The 21,358-nt window shown below is 53.0% G+C and overlaps 2 protein-coding genes across 6 annotated transcripts in view; one reads left to right on the plus strand and one right to left on the minus strand.

Moving 5' to 3' along the window:
- Nucleotides 1–1,599: 1,599 nt before the first annotated feature.
- Nucleotides 1,600–19,982, minus strand: LOC132357185 (uncharacterized). Its single transcript, XM_059910467.1, has 7 exons — nucleotides 19,967–19,982; nucleotides 19,226–19,649; nucleotides 18,813–18,874; nucleotides 18,207–18,304; nucleotides 15,596–16,156; nucleotides 14,708–15,031; nucleotides 1,600–1,662 (listed from the first exon to the last, which is right to left on the minus strand). The coding sequence occupies exons 1-7, from the start codon at nucleotides 19,980–19,982 to the stop codon at nucleotides 1,600–1,602; spliced, it is 1,548 nt and encodes a 515-aa protein (XP_059766450.1).
- The window catches only part of BCORL1 (BCL6 corepressor like 1), a 60,930-nt gene continuing 54,921 nt past the window's right edge, over nucleotides 15,350–21,358 (plus strand). For 2 of the 5 annotated variants that reach the window (XM_059911254.1, XM_059911258.1), the window contains exons 1-2: nucleotides 15,350–15,418; nucleotides 16,719–16,798. The gene's annotated coding sequence lies outside the window, so the exon portion shown is untranslated. Of the gene's footprint in view, nucleotides 15,419–16,024; nucleotides 16,149–16,718; nucleotides 16,831–17,696; nucleotides 17,800–21,358 lie in introns of those variants that run through there. The other 3 variants (XM_059911255.1, XM_059911257.1, XM_059911256.1) reach the window with 3 other exon arrangements.

Here is a 21,358-nt window from a genome sequence, read left to right on the forward strand (position 1 = left end):
AGAGCTGAGAGGGGTAGGGGTCACGGTGGATCCCAGTGGGTGGTGCTGATCCTAGCATGCCACTTGGCCAATCCTTTTACGGTTGTGCAGACAGGCCCTTTGTGTGGAGGCGCTGGTTCTCTTCTCATAGCCTTATACTCCCAGCTGGGAACTTCTCACTCCCAGCTCGCTAGGAGTTTCTAGGTTCTCCTGGTTACCTAGACCTAGTGTGCATCTTCCTAGATTTCCTGAGAAGAAGGCTGGCTAGGAGAACAAGGATGAATATTTTGGAAGTAGGAAAGTGAAGGTGAAAGCTCATTGGCTGTAGAATGATTGTGAGACTGTCACTGTAGTTTCTGTCCCAGACACCTCCAGGCGGAATTAATTGGCCTTTCCTCTGGGCTCCCATAGCATAGGATTTATACCTCTATTATCACATTGTATTGTAATTATTTGTTTACATGTTTCTCCCCCCTGCTAGAGGTGAGTTCCTGGAGGGCAGAAACTAAGTCTTATTTATCTCTGCAGCTCCCCCGCACAGATCCCGGCTCACAAAAGGGCTGTTGAATAAATGAATCAGAAATGGAAGGGATTCAATTAGATGACCTCCAGGATCTCGTCCAGCTCTAATATTCTGTGATGCAATTTAAACACGCACCCATAGTTGCACTCACACACATGTAAACACACAGCAAATAGACAAACACCATCATGCCACAGTCCGGGTGGAAAGCGAACAGACGTTACATGATGCCAAGTAACTGGCCTTTTGAAAGTTGAATCTTCAAACCTAAACATCTGAAGTGTCGACAACCAACGTCACAACTGGTTTGGCTGATTTTGTTTTAAATAAATTTATTTATTTTATTTATTTATTTTTGGCTGCGTTGGGTCTTCGTTGCTGCACGTGGGCTTTCTCTAGTTGCGGTGAGCGGGGGCTACTCTTCGTTGCGGCGCGCGGGCTTCTCATTGCGGTGGCTTCTCTTGTTGCGGAGCACGGGCTCTAGGCATGCAGGCTTCAGTAGTTGTGGCACCTGGGCTCAGTAGTTGTGGCTCACAGGCTCTAGAGCGCAGGCTCAGTGGTTGTGGCGCACGGGCTTAGTTGCTCCGCGGCATGTGGGATCTTCCTGGACCAGGGCTCAAACCGGTGTCCCCTGCATTGGCGGGCGGATTCTTAACCACTGTGCCACCAGGGAAGCCCTGGCTGATTTTTTTTTTTTCCGCTGCTCTGACTTTTTAAGTAGCCATAGCCTTACATGTGGAAACAGTGAACATTTGAGCTGAAAGGGCCCTCTGAGATGCTCTGGTACAAGTCTCTTCATTTTACAGAGGAGAAGGTCCAAAGTCAGACAGGAGCAGAAACGTCAATCCCGCATTCGTGCCACTTGGAGCATGCACATGTATGACACGTTTGTATGCAGACACGGCTGCTGACATGCACAGACGTGGGTGCATCCCTGAAACATGTGCCACCACTACACCTGGGTACACCCTCCCCCCAACACCCACCTAGCAAACAAGGACGCCCCCGCCCCCGTGTGGCTGCTGAGCAAGGAAGGGAGGGCAGGGGTCAGCCGGGCCTAGGCAGCCCTTGCCAGAGTTCGAAGGGGACCTAGAAGCCTACAGGTTTGCAGCTGCCATTAACGTGCTTGGCTCGCCCAGCTCCCCTCGGCTCTCCTCGGTCTGCAGAGGGCGAGGAGAGGAGACATTCCGGGCTCATTCCAGCGAGCCGTGTGCACGCTGCAGGCGTGGTATGTGAGCAAGCGGCGGGCTTCCAGCTGCTGCCTTCGAGGGCTGACAGGCAACCCCCTCCCCCCAGACAAAACTCCTCACCCACCGCTGGCCTCTCTTCACATGGGCATGATTAAGGCAACCAGGACCACTGCAAGCCCTTCTCAAAAGGAGAGAAATTACGGCTTTTTCTCCACCTCGCCTGCTCACCTTTTCCTAGGGGAATCTCCTCTCTCAGACCCACCTCCAAGTGGGAGTCCAGGCGGACTTAAGCCCCCCGACCCCCGCCTGCCCCACTAGCCCTCTTACAACATGCTCCTTTAACACTCCCGTGGATAGCTTGCACCCTAATCATTGGTGCCCACTCATTTCCCGCCATCAGGGTCCTCTCTCCCACCTTTACCCCACTTATCGTGAGCATCCCTTCCCCGCCTTTGAAGGGTGCTTTATAGCTTTCAAAGCGTGTTTTATTTTACCTTTGCCACAACCCTGTAAGGCAAGTATTAGTAGCTTCATCCGACACACCAGGAGACTGAAGCTGAGAAGATAAGCAAGCTGCCCAAAGTCACACAGCTAATACGTGAGGATGGGGCAGGGCCACAACCTCCATTTTTGACTATCAAGGGCATGTTTTGCCCACTCTGCCACCCTAATGCCCAGTTGATGTCCAGCTCCCCAAAGTGAGGGAGGCGCCTTTCTGCTTCTTTTGTACCTCCAGGGTACCTGATGTAGCACGGGCTCTGCACACAATGGGCATTCCGAGGCCTGGGTAGACAACAGACCGATGATGCCACCAGCCAGAGAATCCTGGAAGCTCCAGGAAGGGAGAGGCACTTGCAGACCAAGGGTGTTGTGTACCACCAGAGTCTTTTCAGCAGCCCCCCGCCTTGTCTCTTCTCAGTTCTAACTTGCTCAGGGAGAGCAGTGCCAAGGCCAGAGAGGAGAGCATCTCTAGGGTCTCCCCTCCCCCTCTCTACTGGGGCTTCGGAGTGTTCAGAGCTCATGAATAAAGCTAATATTGGAACTAGTCGTCTACTAGTTCGAGAGGGACCGTTGTCTGGATCCTTCTTTGCAGGGACAGATTGTGCCAATAGAATGCCCCAGGCCCCAGCCCTTTCTTGCGGCTGGCTCAAACCGAGGGCGTCCCCCCTCCTCGCCCCACACCGCCTTTTTATGAGTCTCAGCTGATTTCCCTTGAGGGCCGCCCTCCTCGGCAGCCCCGCCCCTCACCAATCGGACTCCCTCACTGTACCTGGGCCCCGCCCCGACTGTCCTCAGGGGTGGGGCCAGCCCTAGGGCAAGCTGGGGCAGGAAGTGGTTGCAATTACACACTCGCCCCGCACTGGCTGCCACTGCTGGAGCGACAGTGCTAACTCGGCCGGCCCCAAACGTCAGGGTAGGAGCTGGAAGAGGGCTCGGCCGGGGGCTCCTGCGCTGGAACGAAGCTCCTTTCCTGAAGGAAGGGAGTTTCCAAGGCTGGGCAACGCTGGAAGCCTCAGTTGGCTGCTGGTCACATCCAGGGATGAAGGGAGGAGATCGTGGGTCTCCGTCCCCATCCCAGCATGGCAGCCACTAGGCACAATCGTCCCTTTTAAACCTGGCCACTAGCTAAAAGCAGCTTTTCCCTGCTGTTTGGGCCCCCTGCTTGCGACTGCCAGGACTGCCGGCCCTGACCCCTCCTACCAGGGGAGGACAAGCTTTGATCCTCTACTGCTGCAAATCACCAGAGCACAGTGGCTTTATACCCCCTATTCCTCCTTAGTTCCTTGGGCATTCCCATCTGGGGCCAGCTCTGGGCCAGGTGGAGGGTGTGGCTGGTGTGGCCCGAGCCATGTGCTAAATACCACGTAGAGAGAGGGATGGGGGAGTTTGAGAATGTTTGGCTGGGATGGCTTCAGAACGATCTGGGGTGGACTTTCACTGAGAGCATTTTTAGCTCAGCAAATTGGGGCTGTATTAGAGGAATGGCGGGAGAAGAGGGCTCAGTGAAGAGACTGGAGAAATGAAGGGGATATGGGAGTACGGGAGGGAATGGGGATGAGTGAACTAGTCAGGGTTAAAAACAAAAAAGCCTAAAAACCCAGTGGATGCAATGGGGGCTCCTCTTTGCCCTTCACTAACATCTTCTCCTGCAAGACCCAGGCTCCTTCAGTATGTCTGCATCCTGCAAAGCCCGCACTCAGCGGTTGCCTCCTCAGCTTCAAAGCCCCATTTCACATCCTACTAAAAGCTTCATCACACCCTCCTTTCCTTGTTCAATTGAAAGTGCTCCTCTTCTCCCAGCCCAGGCCTGCCCAATCCGCTGAGGTGGTTTAGGGCTCATTTGGGGGCTACCCAAAGAGGAGGGTCTCCCCTGCCCACCCCACCCATCCTGGCAGGAGCCAAAGGCTTTGTGGCCCAGTTTGAGGGGCTACTGATCAGCAGCCTTTTCCCATGGGCTTCCAGGCTCCCAAGAGACTGGGAAGCTGAGTCATAGGCAACTCCAGGCTCCACAGACAGCACAGCAAGAGAAAGAGGGAAGAAAAAAAAGAAAAAGGTGCAAAAACAAACGGGGGGGGGCAGGTTCATTACCTGGGGAGCGGAGTGGTGGAGCAGGAGGGACTCTTAGCCCTGCCTTAGTCTTGCTTCACTCATAGATGGAGATCACAATCAGAAGATTGTCTCTGAATATGAAAGATGACGACAGGACACAGGATCAAATAAAGAAATAAGGATGGAGGTGTTTTGTAAACTAGTAAGTTCTATACAGATGTGAGGGATTACTATTATTATTGCTATGCATTATGAATTTTCATTTTGCTCCCATGGATCTGGTTTATTCAATACTCTCCTTAATAGAGGAGCATGACATAGCCAGGTTAGCCTTGAGGCTTTTGAGGCCCTGAGTGAAGCAGTGTGTGTGTGTGTGTGTGTGTGTGTGTGTGTGTGTGTGAGTGTGTGAGAGAGAAAGAGATCCAGAGACACAGAGGGAGGGAAATGGGAGGGAGCCACTGGGTGGAACCCCTTCCCTCAACATTTGTCCCTGGAAAGATAGGGTTATAATGAACAAGGAGCCATTTGAAGGGGAGAAGACCTCACAGATTACATGGCCAGGGAGAACTAGGAGACAAGTCTTGTTCGTCTCTGCACCCTCAACACCCAGAACAAGCTCCTTCTGAGCTCAAGTGCTCAATGTCTGCCCATTGAATGACTGATGGAAAGGCTGCTGGAAGGAAAGAGCGATGGGTGTGCCCACCCTTCTGTCTCCTCTGCTGCCCTAGTGCTGACTGTGTGCAGATGAGTCTCAGCTCCTTTCAGCTGTAGGAGTCACGTCCACCAGCCCAGTCCCCCGAGAGCTGATATGTCCCTGCAAGTCTGTGACAGTCACTGTACCCCTGATGTCTCTGCCACAACTAGGTGCCTGGTGTTCGGAGGCCCTGCACACAGCCAAGGCCACTTGCGCCACACGTCATTGCTCTTTGAAGCTTCACAAGACCCTCCAGGCTCTTGCAAAGCCTCGGGACCATTCTGAACATCAATCAAAAAACAAATGGGGTCATGGATGGGGAAGCACTTTGTGACCAGCAAAGCCCCATACAAATGTAAGGGATTATTGCATTGTATCTCAAAAAGAGCATTCCGACTCTTTGAGGGTTGTAGTTATTTGGATTTTGGCAAACAGGAGTTTACCACATTATAAAATGTGTGTGTGTGTGTGTGTGTGTGTGTGTGTGTGTCGGGGGGGTGTCTGCACAAGTGCATGTTCAGTGATAAGACCCACAGATAGAAACCTACTTGGCCAAGTAACACAAAGAGTCGTTTAGACCATGCAGAGCCATACTGGTAAGTTAACAAGAATTCGAATTCCCTGGCCTTCTGTCTTTTTCAATATGCTTCTATATAGGTGCTCTCATCAGATTCTCCCACAACACTGTGCCACTGTTAAGTCTCTGTGACTTGAGTTCAGTAGAATAAAGCACACAGTGAGCTCCGAGGAATCTACTTTTGAGACTTGCAGGCTCTGAGAACTTTGCCTGGGAGAAATTTTCAGGCAGAGAAAAACATGGTCTGTGTAGGTCCTGGCAGGGCACTCCAGACCCATGCCAACTTCCCTCCATTCTCTGTCCCCACAGAGCAGCTCTACAATGCCTCCATAACGACCTCCAGACCAAGAAGAAGGCTCTCTTTCAGTCAGTCATTCAATCAACAAACCTGTTTTGAGTGCTTTCCCATCAGTTCCAGGCCTTCTGCTAGACCCTGGGGCTACAAAAATGAAGAAGCTTTCATTGCTCACTATTCACCTCTCGCCTCTCAAGCGACATGTTTTGTAGCATCTTTTCCCCTTCAAGGCTCTCCTTGATGTTCATTTTATTCTGCTGAGTGAAGCCAGGGCTAATGATTTTGAATCCAGCCCTGGTTGTTCGGTCTCTGATTGGGCAACAAGGGGCCCCTTTGGAGAGGGCAGTGCGCAGAACATCAAATGGGGCTCTCAGACATGGGGCGCAAGTATCACAAACCTCCAGAGGAGATGCAAGCCTGACTCTTTTTTTTTTTTTTTTTTTTTTTTTGTCCACACCCTTGAAGAATCAGGAGAAAAATCATGCGATTAGCATTGTGTTGGAATAGCATTCTCACCTTAGGTTTTGTCAGAGCAGATGCTCTGGGTCTGGAAAGCCTCTCTGGTAAGTCCAGCTTAGGCTGTCACCTTTTGGTGGGGGCGGTTAAAGGGCTGTCTTATTGGTCCCCAGTACATGGCCATGTGCATCCTTGGTGGGGAAACTCTAATTAGTTAACTAGAACATTCAAACAGAATGCCTTCCTGGATTTTGGAATTTTCCAATTTAGTAAAGGTTAACTTCCACCTCCTTTCTTGTTTAGCTTCTTGGTGTGGAAAACCTTTCTCACGTGCATGAGACCACTTTCTAGATTGTCAGTAGACTTTAATGAGCAACTCAACAGAACCTCTCTGTTGACTGGGTGTCTTGCAGGGATTTGCAACCAGTGGATCCCAAACTGGGGTCCCTGAACCCATGAAAGCCTGGGAGAGAATCAATGAATTGCACTGGTATTTCATAAAGTCTAGTGAAACGTACCAGCATGAGGTTGCAGAGGTTAACTACAAGGGCAAGTGTTTTTGGCTTTGGCTGGAATTAAATGACCTCAGTGTGACTATCTTGGGCTGATCTGAAGTTCTGGCCCAATTTTGTATGTATCTGATACGTTATTCAATGGAAAATTATTACTTTAAAATATATCCTGTTTAAGTAGATAAATATTTTGAATACAGAGGGTTAAGAACACAGACTCTGGAACCAGACTGCCTGGATTCAGATCCCGACTTCAAAACTTAGTAGCTGGGGGACTTCCTTGGTGGTGGAGTGGTTGGGAATCCACCTGCCAATGCAGGGGACACGGGTTAGAGCCCTGGTCCGGGAAGATCCCACATGCCGCGGAGCAACTAAGCCCGTGAGCCACAACTACTGAGCCTGCGCTCTAGAGCCCGCGTGCTGCAACTACTGAAGCCCATGCGCCTAGAGCCTGTGCTCTGCAACAAGAGAAGCCACTGCAATGAGAAGCCCGCGCACCGCAAAGAAGAGTAGCCCCTGCTCGCCACAACTAGAGAAAGCTCGCGCGCAGCAACGAAGACCCAGTGCAGACCCCCCCCCCCAAAAAAAAACAAAACAAAAACAAAACTTAGTAGCTGGGAATGGATAAACAAATTACTGCACATCCATACAACGGAATATTATTCGGCCATAAAAAGGAATGAAGATACATGCTACAATGCAGAGGAACCTTGAAAACTTGATACTGACCAGAAACTAAAAGCCACATATTATATGGTTTCACTTAAATGAAATATTCAGAATAGTTAAATCTGTAGAAACAGAAAGCAGACAGGAGGTTGCCAGAGTCTGGAGAGTGAAAGGGGAGCAACTGTTTAACAGGTACGGAGTTTCATTTTGGGGTGATGAAAACATTTTGGAACTAGTTAGAGGTGGTGGTTGCACAATGTTGTGAATGTACTAAATGCCAGTGAATTGCACACTTTATTTTTTTTTCAGTGTTGAATTTATTTTTAATGAAAACATTGATAAATATTTTCTGGATTTCTAATTTTTGAAATGGAATGTTTTTATAGAACATTTTGTTAGCTCAAAACACTTTAAAAATTTTTTAATTGAAGTATAGTTGATGTAGCATATTATATAAGTTACAGGTGTACAATATAGTGATTCACCATTTTTAAAGGTTATACTACATTTATAGTTATAATAAAATATTGGCTATTTTCTCTGTATTGTACAATATATCCTTGTAGCTTATTTTATACATAATAGTTTGTACATAGTAGTTTTATAGAACATTTGTTTATTCTTTTTTACTGAAGTATAGTTAACTTACAATGTTTTGACAGTTTCAAGTGTACAGCAAGTGTATCCGCTATACACACACATATATATTCTTTTTCAGATTCTTTTCCATTATAGGTTATTACAAGATAGTGAGTATATAGTTCCCTGTGCTATACAGTAGGTCCTTGCCGTTTACCTATTTTACATATAGTAGTGTGTATGTGTTAATCCCAAACTCTTAATTTATCTCTCCCCCCACCCCAAATTGCGCACTTTAAAATTGTTAATTTAGGGACTTCCCTAGTGGTCCAGTGGTTAAGACTCCGTGCTTCCACTGCAGGGGGCGCGGGTTCCATCCCTGGTTGGGGAACTAAGATCCCGCATGCTGTGTGGTGCGGACAAAAAGTAAAATAAAATAAAATTATTACTTTATTTTATGTGAATTTGACCTCAGTTAAAAAAACCTACTAGCTGGGCAACTTTGGGCAAGTCACCGAACCTTTGTGGGCTTCAATTTCTTCATCTGTAAAAGGGGAAAATAATAGTATTTACCTTATGGAGTTGTTAGGAGTATTTAAAGAGAAACTATTTGTAAAATCCTTTTAAAAAATATTTATTTATTTATTTTTATTTATTTGGCTGCATTTGGTCTTGGTTGCGGCACACAGGATCTTCCGTTGCAGCACGTGGGCTTCTTTCTAGCTGTGGCACACAGGCTCAGTAGTTGTGGCACGCAGGCTTAGCTGTCCCACGGCATGTGGGATCTTAATTCCCCAACCAGGGATCAAACCCGCATCCCCTGCATTGGAAGGCGGATTCTTAACCACTGGACCACCAGGGAAGTCCCTGTAAAATCCTAAAACAGTGTTTAGCACACACTAAGTGACATATAACTGTGTGTTTAAAATGGGGTCTATGAGGGGCAAAATAATAAAACCTTTGGTAGTGAAAAGTTTGGGGGTCCCTGGTGAAGATGAAAATAGAAAAAGTGCTCAATGTCTTTCAGAGGGTCATCTAAAAATCCTCTGGTTCCAACTTCCCTGTAGCGCTTGTTAGAAATTCAGAGTATGAGGCACCACCCCAGACCTATTCAATAAGACCCTGGGTGGGAGGGTGCCTTGGAATCTGAATTCTGACAAGCTCCCCACTCCCCCCAAGTGATTATTGTGTATATTAAATTTGAGAAATTTTGGTGTGAGCATTTAAAGTGAGTATGTACTGAAGGCAGAATGCTGGCTTCCTGGATTTTTAAAAAATCTAAATCCCAGGTCTCAACTTGTTTTTTTAATCATCTTGTGACGACTGTCTTCCCAAAATGGACAGTTCTTCCTCTGGAGCCCCTTGAAGTTTAATGAGCAAGAACAGACACACAAGAACACATATAAACACACAGGCCCGAAATAAGCATGGTATCTTTACCAAGTTATCTACAGCAGCAAAACCATGTGCTTACTCTAGTCTGTAATGTTGGAAGTACTATGCTGGGCTGTGTGGAGGACACAGTAAAACATGGCCCTTGCCCTCCGGATACTTGGAAATTCTAAGAGAGAAGATGGCTACTGAAAAGGCTGGGTGGGGTGTCCTGGGAGTGGTTGATTTGAGGAGTGTGGTACGTGGGGGGGGGGGTCGGGGGGTTGGGAGACAATAGTGTGGCCCCGACTTGAAGGGTCCCATGCCCCCACTGAACACCTACTGTCAAACAATCCCAAAGTATTCCTGGAGCTCTGCCTCCTTGAATGCTCCCAGAAACTGTGGGCGATGCACCTTCTATGACTATGACAAGTCCCTCAGATGGGGAGGTAGAACTAAGGCACAGAGCACAGAAAAGAACCAAGTGCTAAGTAGTACTTGCCATGGGGCCAAGAGTTCAGAGGCAGAAGCATTCAGAGAAAGCTTCATGGCAGCGGGGCTTGAAGGATTTGGCCAGGTGAAGGGGCGCTCAAGTGTAGGCACACAGATAGGGGTGAGAATAGTATGTGTAGCTTCAGCAGGGCACGTCAATCCTGTGCCGGCATCCTGAAGCCGACACAGAATCACCACCACAGCCAGAGGAATGCACCGCTCCAGGAACAGGAATTTGGTGAGCTCCCACTGAATGTGGGCCACTGGACTGAGTGCTATTCTCAATCTTCTTTAGCCTCTTTGGAGGAAGAGGTAATAGTTCGACTGACTCAAAGGTCTTGCTAAATTTTATTCCATTCTCCTCTTCAAAAATACACCTCTCTTTTTCTTTATGTTCAGGTTGTAGCTTTTATTCCCAGGCTTGAATTAAGCAGGTGCTCCCAAGTTCTGAACTCTTTAAAAACTCCTCACATTAAAAAAAACAAAAAAAACAAACTACTATGGGGTGTCTACTAGGGGCCAGGCCCTTTTCTAAGTGCTTAACATACAAGAACTCATCTGATCCTTGGAACATTTTCAGGAGGTATTTATTAGGCCTCATTTTATAAATGAGGAAACTGAGGCTCAGGAGGAAGTCGAGTGTCCAAGGTAATATTGCTAGGAAGTGGCGGAGCCAGGATTCAATCATGTCTGTCTAACTTCAGAGACTGTGTGAATTAAATGGGAAGAGAAAGACTAAAAAGGACCAAGATTTAAAACTGAGTCTTTGGGAATTCCCTGGTGGCACAGCAGTTAAGAATCTGCCTGCCAATGCAGGGGACACAGGTTCGGGCCCTGGTCCAGGAAGATCCCACATGCCACGGAGCAACTAAGCCCGTGCACCACAACTACTGAGCCTGCGCTCTAGAGCCCACGAGCCACAACTACTGAGCCCACATGCCACAACTACTGAAGCCCGCGTGCCTAGAGCCCGTGCTCCGCAACAAGAGAAGCCACCGCAATGAGAAGCCCGCGCACCGCAACGAAGAGTAGCCCCTGCTCGCCGCAAGCCACAACTAGAGAAAGCGCGCACACAGCAACGAAGGCCCAACGCAGCCAAAAATAAATTTAAAATAATAATAATAATAAATTTTTAAAAAAACCCCGAGTCTTTAATAACTGGCTAGAAGGGAAGCCAGGTCTGGGCCTCAGTTTCTTCACTATAAAATAAGAGGGTTGGATTAGATGATCCATTCATTCATTCACTTAACAAACACTCATAGAGGGCCTACTCCATGCCAGGGTGGGGGATGTTTGGAGGAGAGGACGGAGGCTGTGACACACGGATGAGAAATACTGGGTTCCTTCATCCAACAAAGGGAAAATCTGGTTGGAGAGCTAAATAGGCAGAGCATAGAAGTGCTAACTAAAGGGACAAGCTCAGTACTGTGGGGTACCACTAAGGAGGGAGTGAGGAGGTCTTGGGGGTCAGGGAGTGGGGAATCAGGGAAGGTGGCAGGAAAGAGCTGGCTTAAGTAATGGTTGAGTGGCATTTCAACATGCTGAGAAGGGCATAGAAAAAGCTGAGGGAGCAGTCAAGGAAGCGCTCCTCTTGTCCAAGGAATGGCAAGAGGGCCAGTTTGGTGAGAACAGAGGCCCTGTGAGCGACATGGGAGGAAAGGAGGCTGGAATCGGATCGGGGAAGGCCCTGAAAGCTAGGTGAAGGCTCATGGACTTGATTTTGTTGGCAGCTTGCAGCCACAGCCAGTTTTTCAGGAGGGCAGATGATTTCTTAGAGTTCCTTCCACCTCTAACACTGTCTGTTTGATTAAGAACCTTGTTAAGTGCCTAGGAGTCTTAGGGAAGGGGGGAGGCTTGACCCAGAGAGACCTCTGGGGTGATTTTAGTCCCCTTCCTCATTTCCCCCCCTTTGGCTATAAAATCCAGAAAGGTTGTTGGTTGTTTACAGAGTTAAGTTTAACCAGACATACTGTCTCCCCATCTAGACCCGGGGCTCTGAGAGGGCAGAGACCAGGCCTTCCTTAGCTGCAGTGAGCCACTGGAATGCTTCTCCAGCAGCAACCTGCTGCAATAGGGTTTGTGCATTTGAGATTTACGTGAATAGGGGGCAATGAATTTTCCCCTGTGGCCCCTCCTAGAGCATAAAGTGAAACACTTGAGAGCACATAGTGTTTGTAACTCATGGTCAGTCTTACTGACCTAGTACCAGCCCCACTCTTTTCCCACATTTGCAAGGTTCTTTCTGTACCCCAATCTCCCCTGGTCTGCTTTCAACTGGGGTGACTTAGAATGAGCCCTTCAGCAGTCTTGAGACCCTGGGTTCCAAACGTGACTTCACCTTCAACTGACTGGGGTGCAGGGGATGAAGGGATGACCAGAAGCTGCAAATGTGCTTCATTCTGACACTCTAAAGATCTAAACCACTGGGATTTTATTGTTGTTATTGTTGTCATAGGGCTGGGCTGTTTTACCAGAGAGACAAGGCCTGTGATTGCAGAATAAAGCAGAGAATTGAAGCAATTATCCTATGAATTTAGCCAGAGGTTGGTTTGGAGCTTAAATTACCCTGGGACCCCCCCCACCCCCAAGTGCCCTGTTTTGTCTGGTAAGCTTCAGAAAGGTAGGGCCCAGGCCAGTGTCACCCCTAGGTCTCTGAGCTACACCTAGGGAGGCTGGTGGTGCCAATGCTGATAATAATAACTCTTGCATGAGCCCAGTGGTTTACAGTGTACAAAATTCTTTCCCATCCATTATCTCATCTGATGCTCAGGGGTGTCCCTGTAAGGGAGGTATGACAGGTGCATTGATTTCCATATTTTAGAGCAGGGGGAAGACCCAAAATACAGTACCGGGCATCAGGCTGGCACTACTTAAATGTTAGGGCTTGCTTGAGGTCACACTGCTAGCTATCGACAAGACAGGACTGGGATCTGATTCTTAGAACTCTCCAAACAATCCTCTTTCCATTACACCAAGCTGCCTCTCTGAGTCCAGCTGTTATCGATGGGAGAAACAATTAGAAAAACAATCCTGCCTGAAAAGGAATATTTTGACATGAAATGGAGGCGCTATTCCATATTAAAAAGAGCTCCGGATGTGGAAACAGGACTACTGGGGTTGAATCCTGGCTCAGGCACTCACTAGCCATATGACCTTGAGCAAGCCACTCACAGCTGCTCATGGACTCAGTTTCCTCAATTACAACATCAAGAGTTGTAGTGAGAAACAAATGAAATAACACAAGTGAAAGGGCTTTGTAAACACTCTGATGTTGTACAAAGGTAAGGTATTATTATGATGATGTTGTGGTTCCAGCCTCAAATAAAAGAATCATTAAACTCTACATTCTTTACGAGGTTTCCCACAGCTCTCCCCACCCTGCTCCTTGGTTTCCCATCATCTCCTGTAGGGCAGGAAGTGTGGCCCCCCAACAGGAAAAGGCTCAGAAATGCTAGGGCTTCAGCCAGGAAATAACCATCTTGCCCCAACCTATATTTCGCCAGATAAATGATGCAGCCAAATGGTGAGACACAGACGAGTGGGAACGGAGGTGTCCAGAATCTGTTTCAGCCTCAAACCAAGGAGCAAAGTAGCCCTAAGGCCCTAAGGGCCTTAAGAGACGTGGAGATTTAGTAATTACCAGATTAATTAAAATCAGTGAAGACAGCCAATTTAAATCAAAGCAGAAGTGGTGGGGCCTGCATTATCAGGCCCGATAGAGGCAATTTCCCCCCTTAATAATGCATTTCGAGTTCATATGTTGATTAGCTTAAACAAATCATTTCCCAATCTTCACTTTCCCTTGGTGCAACTTAGGCCACTTTTTAAGGTGTGTGTGGGGTGCATGGCAGGGCAGGAGTGGTCAAGTAAAACAGCTAGTGAAGAGGTTCCCAAAGCAAAGCAAAATGGCAAGCGGTATGTCCACACTGCTGGCAACAGATTTTGACGTTGGTGAGGACAAGCAAGAGGGGTCATAGAACACCAGGCCTCATCCAGCAGCGAAGCCACTGCAGCCTTAGTGGCTTGCCCTCCTCCGCAATACTCACACACATCCTTCAAACCAGGTGGGGGAGACATACCAGGCAAGTCTCAACTGCCATCTCTAAAGTCCTTCCAAAGGAGAGAAGGAGAGAAGACACCCCACAGCTTAGAGATGGAACCTCTGGGCCTAGGACAAAGGAGGGGGGCGGGGAGGAGGGGAGGAGGAAGACATTAATCCTGCAGGGCTTCCTTCCAGTCCACATCACCCTCTGGCTTCCTTAGTATAGATAAATATATAATAAATAATATCAATATATCTGCACATTAAAGATTGTTTTTTCAAATTCCTGCTATTCATTTCACATTCCGTTTACAAAGCCCTGAACCCTCCAGGAACTGCAGGGCACCTCCCCTAATACCCTCTAGGTTGAGGCGATGCCTTTGAAGTCCCCACCACCGACTCAAGGTTGGAGCTGCTAAGATAAGAAACACCCTAAGACTGAAAGTAAGTCCGCCCGGCAGCTTCAGCTCCATCGCAAGCTGCTCTCCTCAGAGTTAATGTAAAGTCATCAGAGTTCCAATGTGGACCGCAGGCTTCTCAGCCCTTCAGTGCCGGGGATAGCCTGGGATGTAAACACATACGAGGATTTATTCCTTTGGCCAGGAGAGGAGTCGTTAGGGTAAAGGGTAAGGGTCAAGGGGTTCAGTTTGGTGACTGAGGAGCCCGGGGAAAGAGAGCCAGGTTTTCGGCCCGAGTCGTGCAGGCTCCCCCCTTTACAGACCTTTCGTCCCCCTCCTCCTTCCTCCCTCGGGCCTCTCACTCCTACCCGCCCCCCCACCCAGATGCCTCCACGCCCAGGCCGGGGGCTGCCCTTTGAGTTCTGCCCAGGGGGGCTGCAGCCCCGGCCGTTGCCACGAAGGGTGGGCCGCCCCGGAGACGCGAGGCGAGGCAGCGAGCCCCGGCATTTTCCCTTCCCCAGCACCTGTCCCACTTCGGCGCCGGGGCTGGGGCTGCACCCGCGGGCGGCCTCGGTGCCCGTGCCGGAGCCACGCACCGAGGTCGCCCGGGTTAGGGAAGTGGGGGGCCGGGAGAGGGGCGGGGCGTCCGGCGGGGCGTCCGTCCCCCCCGCAGGCAAGACCCTAACCCCCCCCATACACAGAGGCTAAACGGAGAAAGAGAGAGCCACACATAAAGCTCGAGCGAAAACGCTTGCTCTCCGACCCCGAGCGGCGTTGCTCGCCCCCCCTCCTTCCTGGAGCCAGGGGCTGGCCGGGGAAGGTGGCTCCGTTCTTCCCCCGTGGCCAGTGCGGGGTCTGCGGCTGCCCGGCGAGGTTCCGGCTTCCCCGGGGCTGGCAGGGGGAGCCCCGAGAACTGCAGGCCCGCCCCCCCTTCCTCCTCCTCCTTCCCCTCCTCCCCCACGTGTCCTCCCGGAGCCCAGCGGCCTGATCCCAGCACCCCCCTCCACCTCCCTCCTCCTCCCGCTTCGCCCGCTTCCCCGGCAGCGTGGAGAAGAGCAAAGTTGCGACAGCGGCCGAGGGGCTCTGCCCAGGTGAAGGGGGCTCCGTGGGAGCGGGGAAGGGGGGGGACGGCGCGGCCCTGCGGCGGGGGCGGAGAGAAGATAAAGAAACTTGCTTTCCTCGGCCCCCACCCCGCGCGGGTTCGGATCTTGCGTGGACCCAGCCCTCGTGGCGAGACGCGGCAACGCCGCCGGGACCGAGGCCGGCACCGGGACCGGGACCAGGACCGCGCGCCTGAGTCGGCTCGGCGGGCGCAGGCAGCGGGCCAGGCCGGCACCCAGGCAAGGGCGGGGTGGGTGGCCGTACACCGGACCGAACCGGGGACTCCGGTGGCCTGGGCGCGGGCCGAACCCGGATCGGGCCGAGTTGGGTGGCGAAGTAGGACGTGGATTCGGGGGCGGGGCGCGGCGGGAGGGGGAAACCAGGCCCGGCCGGACTGGCCTGGGCGTGGGGGCGGGGGGCGAGTTCGGGGCACTTGCTGGGCTCGGGACCGAGCAGTAGGGCGGGGCGGCGCTAGGGGCTGGGCCGGACCAGCGGGGAGAGGGCGAGGGGAGGGGGAGCCGGGGGTGGAGTAGGGGCGTGGAGTTGCGAGCGGGGTCTGGCCTCGGCCGGGGGCGAAGGTAGATCGGCGGGGCCGCCAGCGGAGGGAGGGAGGCCCGCGGCAGCGCGGCGGCGGCGAAGGCCAGCTTCCGCGGAGTTTGTGCCCGGGCTTCCCGGGCTCCGGCAGCCTCAAGCGCACAAATGGGGCTAGGGGATTGACTGGTAAGCAACTACGAGTGTTAGACGGTGTTCGGTGGCGATTCCGGGAAAAGCTAGGAGAGACACTGTCTGCAATTATGCCGCACCCCCCCCCCCACCCACCTCTTTAGCATCTGGATTCTGCTCTCAGGGGGCCGCGGACCCTCCCCGCCGCAACCCTTTCACTCTCCAGCACTCCCACCGCCTCCCCCCGCCCCTTACTCGGCCATCTGACTCTCCTAGGGTTGTGTGTTTGGGGGTGGACGACGGCGGGGGGGGGTGTAATACTTTTCCTCTCGCGGCGGCAGCCTAGTTCCTATCTTATTCCTACATGTAGCGTCGCTTCGAGTAGCATGGACATTGGGGTTTAGATAATCTACCCCCAACTAACGCCCCCCCGCAAGCGATTTGATGGCTTTTAAGGAAGGGGACGAATCCCTGGATTTCCACGCCTGGGATGAGGTTTGAGGATTGGGATTCACCCCCAGCTCACTTCCACTACCAACCCCTCTTTCCTTGTGAGCCATTTCCACGGGGATCCGAACTTGAGGGGGGGGAACGGGAGAATTAATGTGCTTCTCTGTCTCTACACAGGGTCGGCGTGGCCAAGGACGGCTAGTCTCGGAGGGAAAGTAGCCACCAGTCCAACTCGGGTCGCCCCCACTATTACTTCGGTGAGGGGGGCAACGCTAAGAAGGGGATACTGGTGGGTAAGGGCCCAGTATAAGGGAGGGGGCTGGGTAGTCGCCCCCGAGGGACTCCCTTTCTTGGCTGGGAGGGAGACGCGAGCCCCGGCTTCAAGGGAGGGGTTCCGGGGAGGGAGATGGGGGGTGGCGATGAGGGGGGGCGGGAAGAAGGGGGGAGTCACGCCCTGCCAGCAAGGGGAGCCTCCCTCAGGCCCCTGGGAGAAGGGGACTGAATGTGTCTGCTCTGTGCTGCCGGGCAGGGGAGATCTGGGGTCTCCGGATTTGCACACTGGATCCAGCACCAGTGGCCTGAGAAAGTCAGGTCGGGGCATAAGGTGGAGAGCGTTGGAAGAAAGAGAGAAACCCCTGGCCGTGGTGCACTGATCATTTCCCTTCCTCAACCTCCCCCTTCGTGGGGCGTACGGGGGGGGGCGTGGAGCTCCTGCAGCCTCTCGAATTGAGCGCCTCCGCCTCTCCTGGGAGTCTAGCTTTTTGCCCGGCTTGCTGCAGCCACCGCTGCCTCCCTCTCCGGAATCCGCTCGGTCCTCGCAGCGATCCCCTCCTCCTCCCCTCCCCTCCCAGTGTCACCGGGGCTGCTTGGCTCTGCCCCCTTCGCCGCCGCTTGCTCCCTGCTTTCGTCCCTCCCTCTCTTGCTCTCTCCCTCCCTTCGCCTCCTCCTCCCCATTCCTCCCCCCGGACAGGCGGCATTCTGGGAGTTGTAGTCCCGCGGAGCGGTGGCTGGCGCCGCCCGCGAAGCCGACCGGACTCCACTTCCCGTCGAGCCTTGCGACCGGCACCCACTCCACCAGGCTTCGCTCGCACACACAGACACACACACACACACACACCGCTCTCCCCCTCACTCTTTCGCTCGCCGCGGCTGCTGCCAGTGTGTGGCTCTGTCTCTCCTCCGCTTTGCTGAGCCCTCCCTTCTTCCTCTCAGTTCCTAGAGTCCGACCGCCGCCGCCGCCGAGAGAGAGGAGAAGGAGGTCGGTGGCAATAAGGGGCGGAGGGGGCATCAGATCGGGGCAGTATTAGGCGGGTGGTGGCTCAGAGGGGGTAAGAGGGAGTCCGGGTGGCGGCCTGAGCCTCCCCGCGGAGCCGACTCGGGAACAGGTGCGTCTTTTTTTTCTCTCCTCCAACCCCTCCACCCCTTTTGACTCCCCGGCTTTCTCGTATCCTCCACCCGCTCCTTTCTACCTCAAGCCTTTCCCCAACCCTGTCCCTTCTTCGCCCCGCGGCCGCTCTGCTTGCCCCCCGGGGGCGCCGTCCTCTTCGTGTCCCCGGACGTAGCGCTCCCTGGAGCTCGCTCTGTCCTCGCCCCTCCCTTCGGGACAGCTCCCCTCCACTTCCCACCTTCGTACCCCATTCTTGCCCTACCCTACCCCCTCCTCACCCCTTCTCCCTTAGCCAGGTGAGACTTGTTCGCCACGATCTGAGAGTCTTCATCCCGGCTGGGCGGGGGTCTCCATGGAAACGGGGGTCGGGTTGATCCTGGGGGGGGGAACCACTGGAATTACCCCACTCCTCGGAAAGGGAGGTGAAGGCTACGGTCTTGTTAACTACCTGGCCCCAACCCCCTGATACAAGGATCCGACGATCCGAAGGGAGGCTGGCCAGCAGGGCAGGGCGAGAAAGGGCTTGTTTTTTTGGGGGGGGGGGGCTGTCCGTGATGAAGTCCTGAAGAGACCAGGAGAAAATACCCTCCAACCTCAGAGGGGAGGTGCGACGGGTGCTCTTAAGGGCTGCTTTCTCCCTGGTGTCGGGGTGCAGGAACCGTAGGGTAAGGGGTACCCCTAGGTGGCGGCGGGGCCTGGGTTCGGGAGTGGGAGTGCTGTGATGGGGGCAGGGGCAATTATCCGAGTCCCTGGAAAAAAGGCGGGGGATGACTTCGGAGCGCCCTGGCTCCGCTGCCCTCGCTCTAGGGGCGGGGGCCGCCGGGCCGGGCGCGGCGGGGAGGGGGCTTAAATTGAAGGAGGATGAGATCGGGGGCAATTCATACTAGCCCCGGCAAGCCAGGGGGGGGATCCGGCGTGCAAGCTCTCCACCCGCTTCGCGCCAGGCCTGGAAGCAAGGGGTCTGAGAGCGAAGCTGAGGGCTGCAAGGAGGGAGGCTCCGGTTACTGGGCCGGGTTTCGGGATCGGGGGCAATCCCCCAGCCCTTGGAGAAGGAGGGAGAGGGATGGCCGCGAACCCCAGGGCTCCCCCACCCCGGGTCCTAAGGGGCGTGAGGAACGGACAGCAGGCCTGGCGGAGCTGGATTCGAACGGATCGCGGCTGGGGACTGGGGTGGGGGGGTGCTTAGTGGTGGGCTTTGGGGGGAGCAGTCCCGCGGCGGGGCGGGCGGGCGGGGCGTGGGGCTCCGGCGGGCGGCGGGGCGGGGCCGGGGCGGCGCTGCTGCCGCCGCCGCCGCTGCCGCCGCCGCCGCTGCTGCTCCTGCTGGGGCCGCCGCAGCCGTTGCCGTCGCCGCCGCCGCCGCTTCTGGGCGGGGAACGGAGGCCAAAGGGAGTCCCGTGCCGGGGCAGAGGGCGCAGGCGGCGCGCGGTGGGGAGGGGACCGTCCTGGGGGCGGGTGCAGGCGGGGGGTGGAGCCCCCGACGGGGGGCGGTACGAGCCGGGACGACGACGACGAAGAGCCCCGGGGGCCGGGTGCATGGAGGACGAGGTGCTGGGAGAAGGAAGCGGGGGGTGGGTCCCGCGACGGGCCTCGTGGGCTTGGCTTCTCGAGGTTCTGCTTCGGGACAGAGCCCTGCGGGGGTGCCCAGAGGCCCGGGAAGGGACCGGGAGGTGAGCTGGGCGATGGAGGGGGCCCTTCTTGCTGGGGTCCCGCCGAGAGGAAGGCTGGGCCAGAGGGACGTCTGGGGCAAGGCTGGGAGGAGCCGGCCGCACCTCAGCTGGGGATTTCGAGTTATGGAGGTGTGAGAGATTGTTGTAGGGAAAGACGTGGTCGAGGGGAAAGGCGGGAGGGAACCACACTGCAAACCTGGGAGACCGGTGGGGGTGCCCTTCTATTCCGCCCGCCCCCCCCCCCAGTGGAAGCACTCTGGTTTTGTTTTATTGTTTTGAAAAATTTAAGTGTTGGCTGTACGAAGCTGTCGATGCGGTGATACTTATTTATTCTTGGTGTCTCCTAGAGTAGACAGTAAGGACAGGCGTACCTTGGTGAGGACGCATCTAGCCCAGGGTTTAGGGGCTCTTTATGCGAGTGTGGGAAGGGGGCCCTGTAACTTCTGCGGCAGCGGAATACTCTCAAGGCAGTTTGGAGGCAGTCCCCGTGGCACAGAGGTGGAGTACAATTGCAGAAATGTTTGGTGAGACTTCTGGGGGTGCAACTGTAGGTTTGCATTACCCTGGTTAGCCCGTGGTTCTTTCAACTTAGAAGGCTATTTCTCAAAGTCACACTGCTGAAACGTTTTTCGGGGGAAATGAATGGGGTATGTATTCGGGGTTGGGAGTAGATTAGGTTGATAATAAAATTACAAGGTTGGAAGGGACTTTAAAGGTCATCTAATTTTCTGTTTACCTGTCCTGTCCTTGAATGTTGGGAGAGAGGAAGCTTTATTTGGGGAGAGATGGTAGGCAGCACAATGGAGCAGAGTTTAGGGGTACTTAAATTGGATGGTGATGTCACCATGTAGTACTGAAGAGGACAGTATGTAGGAAAGAAATTTGGAGGATTCCACTGGAGGATTAAATGGGGTAACCTAATCCCAAGAATCATCCAGAGCCTCCAAATAGAAGCAAAATGCAGGGGGAGGAACCTGTAAATTTTTGATGGAGAAGCGAAGTTAGTAGGAAAGACTGGGGGAGCTAGGAGGAGCAGGAGGCTTGGTGATGCAAGTTAAGAGAATCTGAAGGCTGATGGAGTTGAGGAGGGACGTGGCCATCTGACTAAGCTACGTGGACATTGCTAGGCAGTCTCATCTTTTGATACGGCAACTGAGGCAGCTGCCCTTGGGGTGGATATAGGGGACAAGAGTCACAGGCCATGGGGCACAGAGACTTACTCAAATTGATGTTAAGAGGGTTGACGCCGTTGCTAGCTTTACAGCAAAGGTAGGTAGGTTTCTTTTTGTTTTGGCCCTGAGAAGTTGCTGATGAAGGAAGGGGAGAGGACTCTGATGTCTCGGTTAAGGAGGACTAGTTCTTGAGGCCACAAGGAAGAGATGGCAAATTGTTGGGACAGGGCAGAGGAAAGCTAAGTCCCTGGGAAGTTCTGCAGTTGGAGTCTGGATTGGGCAGAGTGGAGGGGATTTCCACAAGAAATGGTGGCTGTACCAAGGGCACTTGCAGAGCTGATTGTTTTGATTTGCCAGGAGAGGATAGGGAGGGAAGGAGGATCCCTTTCTTTCTCAGTGATGTAAACTTTCTTGGGAAGCAAAGGGGGTTCCTCCAGAGGTCTCTTTGCTTCACTCATGCTACAGTTCACTACATAGGAAAAAAAAGGTTAGTACAGGGGGCAGAGGATCTCAACATGATGAGTCTGGATTATGGGTTTTAGAGAGGGTATTCTTTTAGGGGAACAGAATTATGGGAGAAAAGGACTTGAA

The sequence above is a fragment of the Balaenoptera ricei genome, chromosome X (assembly GCF_028023285.1).
Source record: "Balaenoptera ricei isolate mBalRic1 chromosome X, mBalRic1.hap2, whole genome shotgun sequence".
Classification (NCBI taxonomy): Eukaryota; Metazoa; Chordata; class Mammalia; order Artiodactyla; family Balaenopteridae; genus Balaenoptera; species Balaenoptera ricei.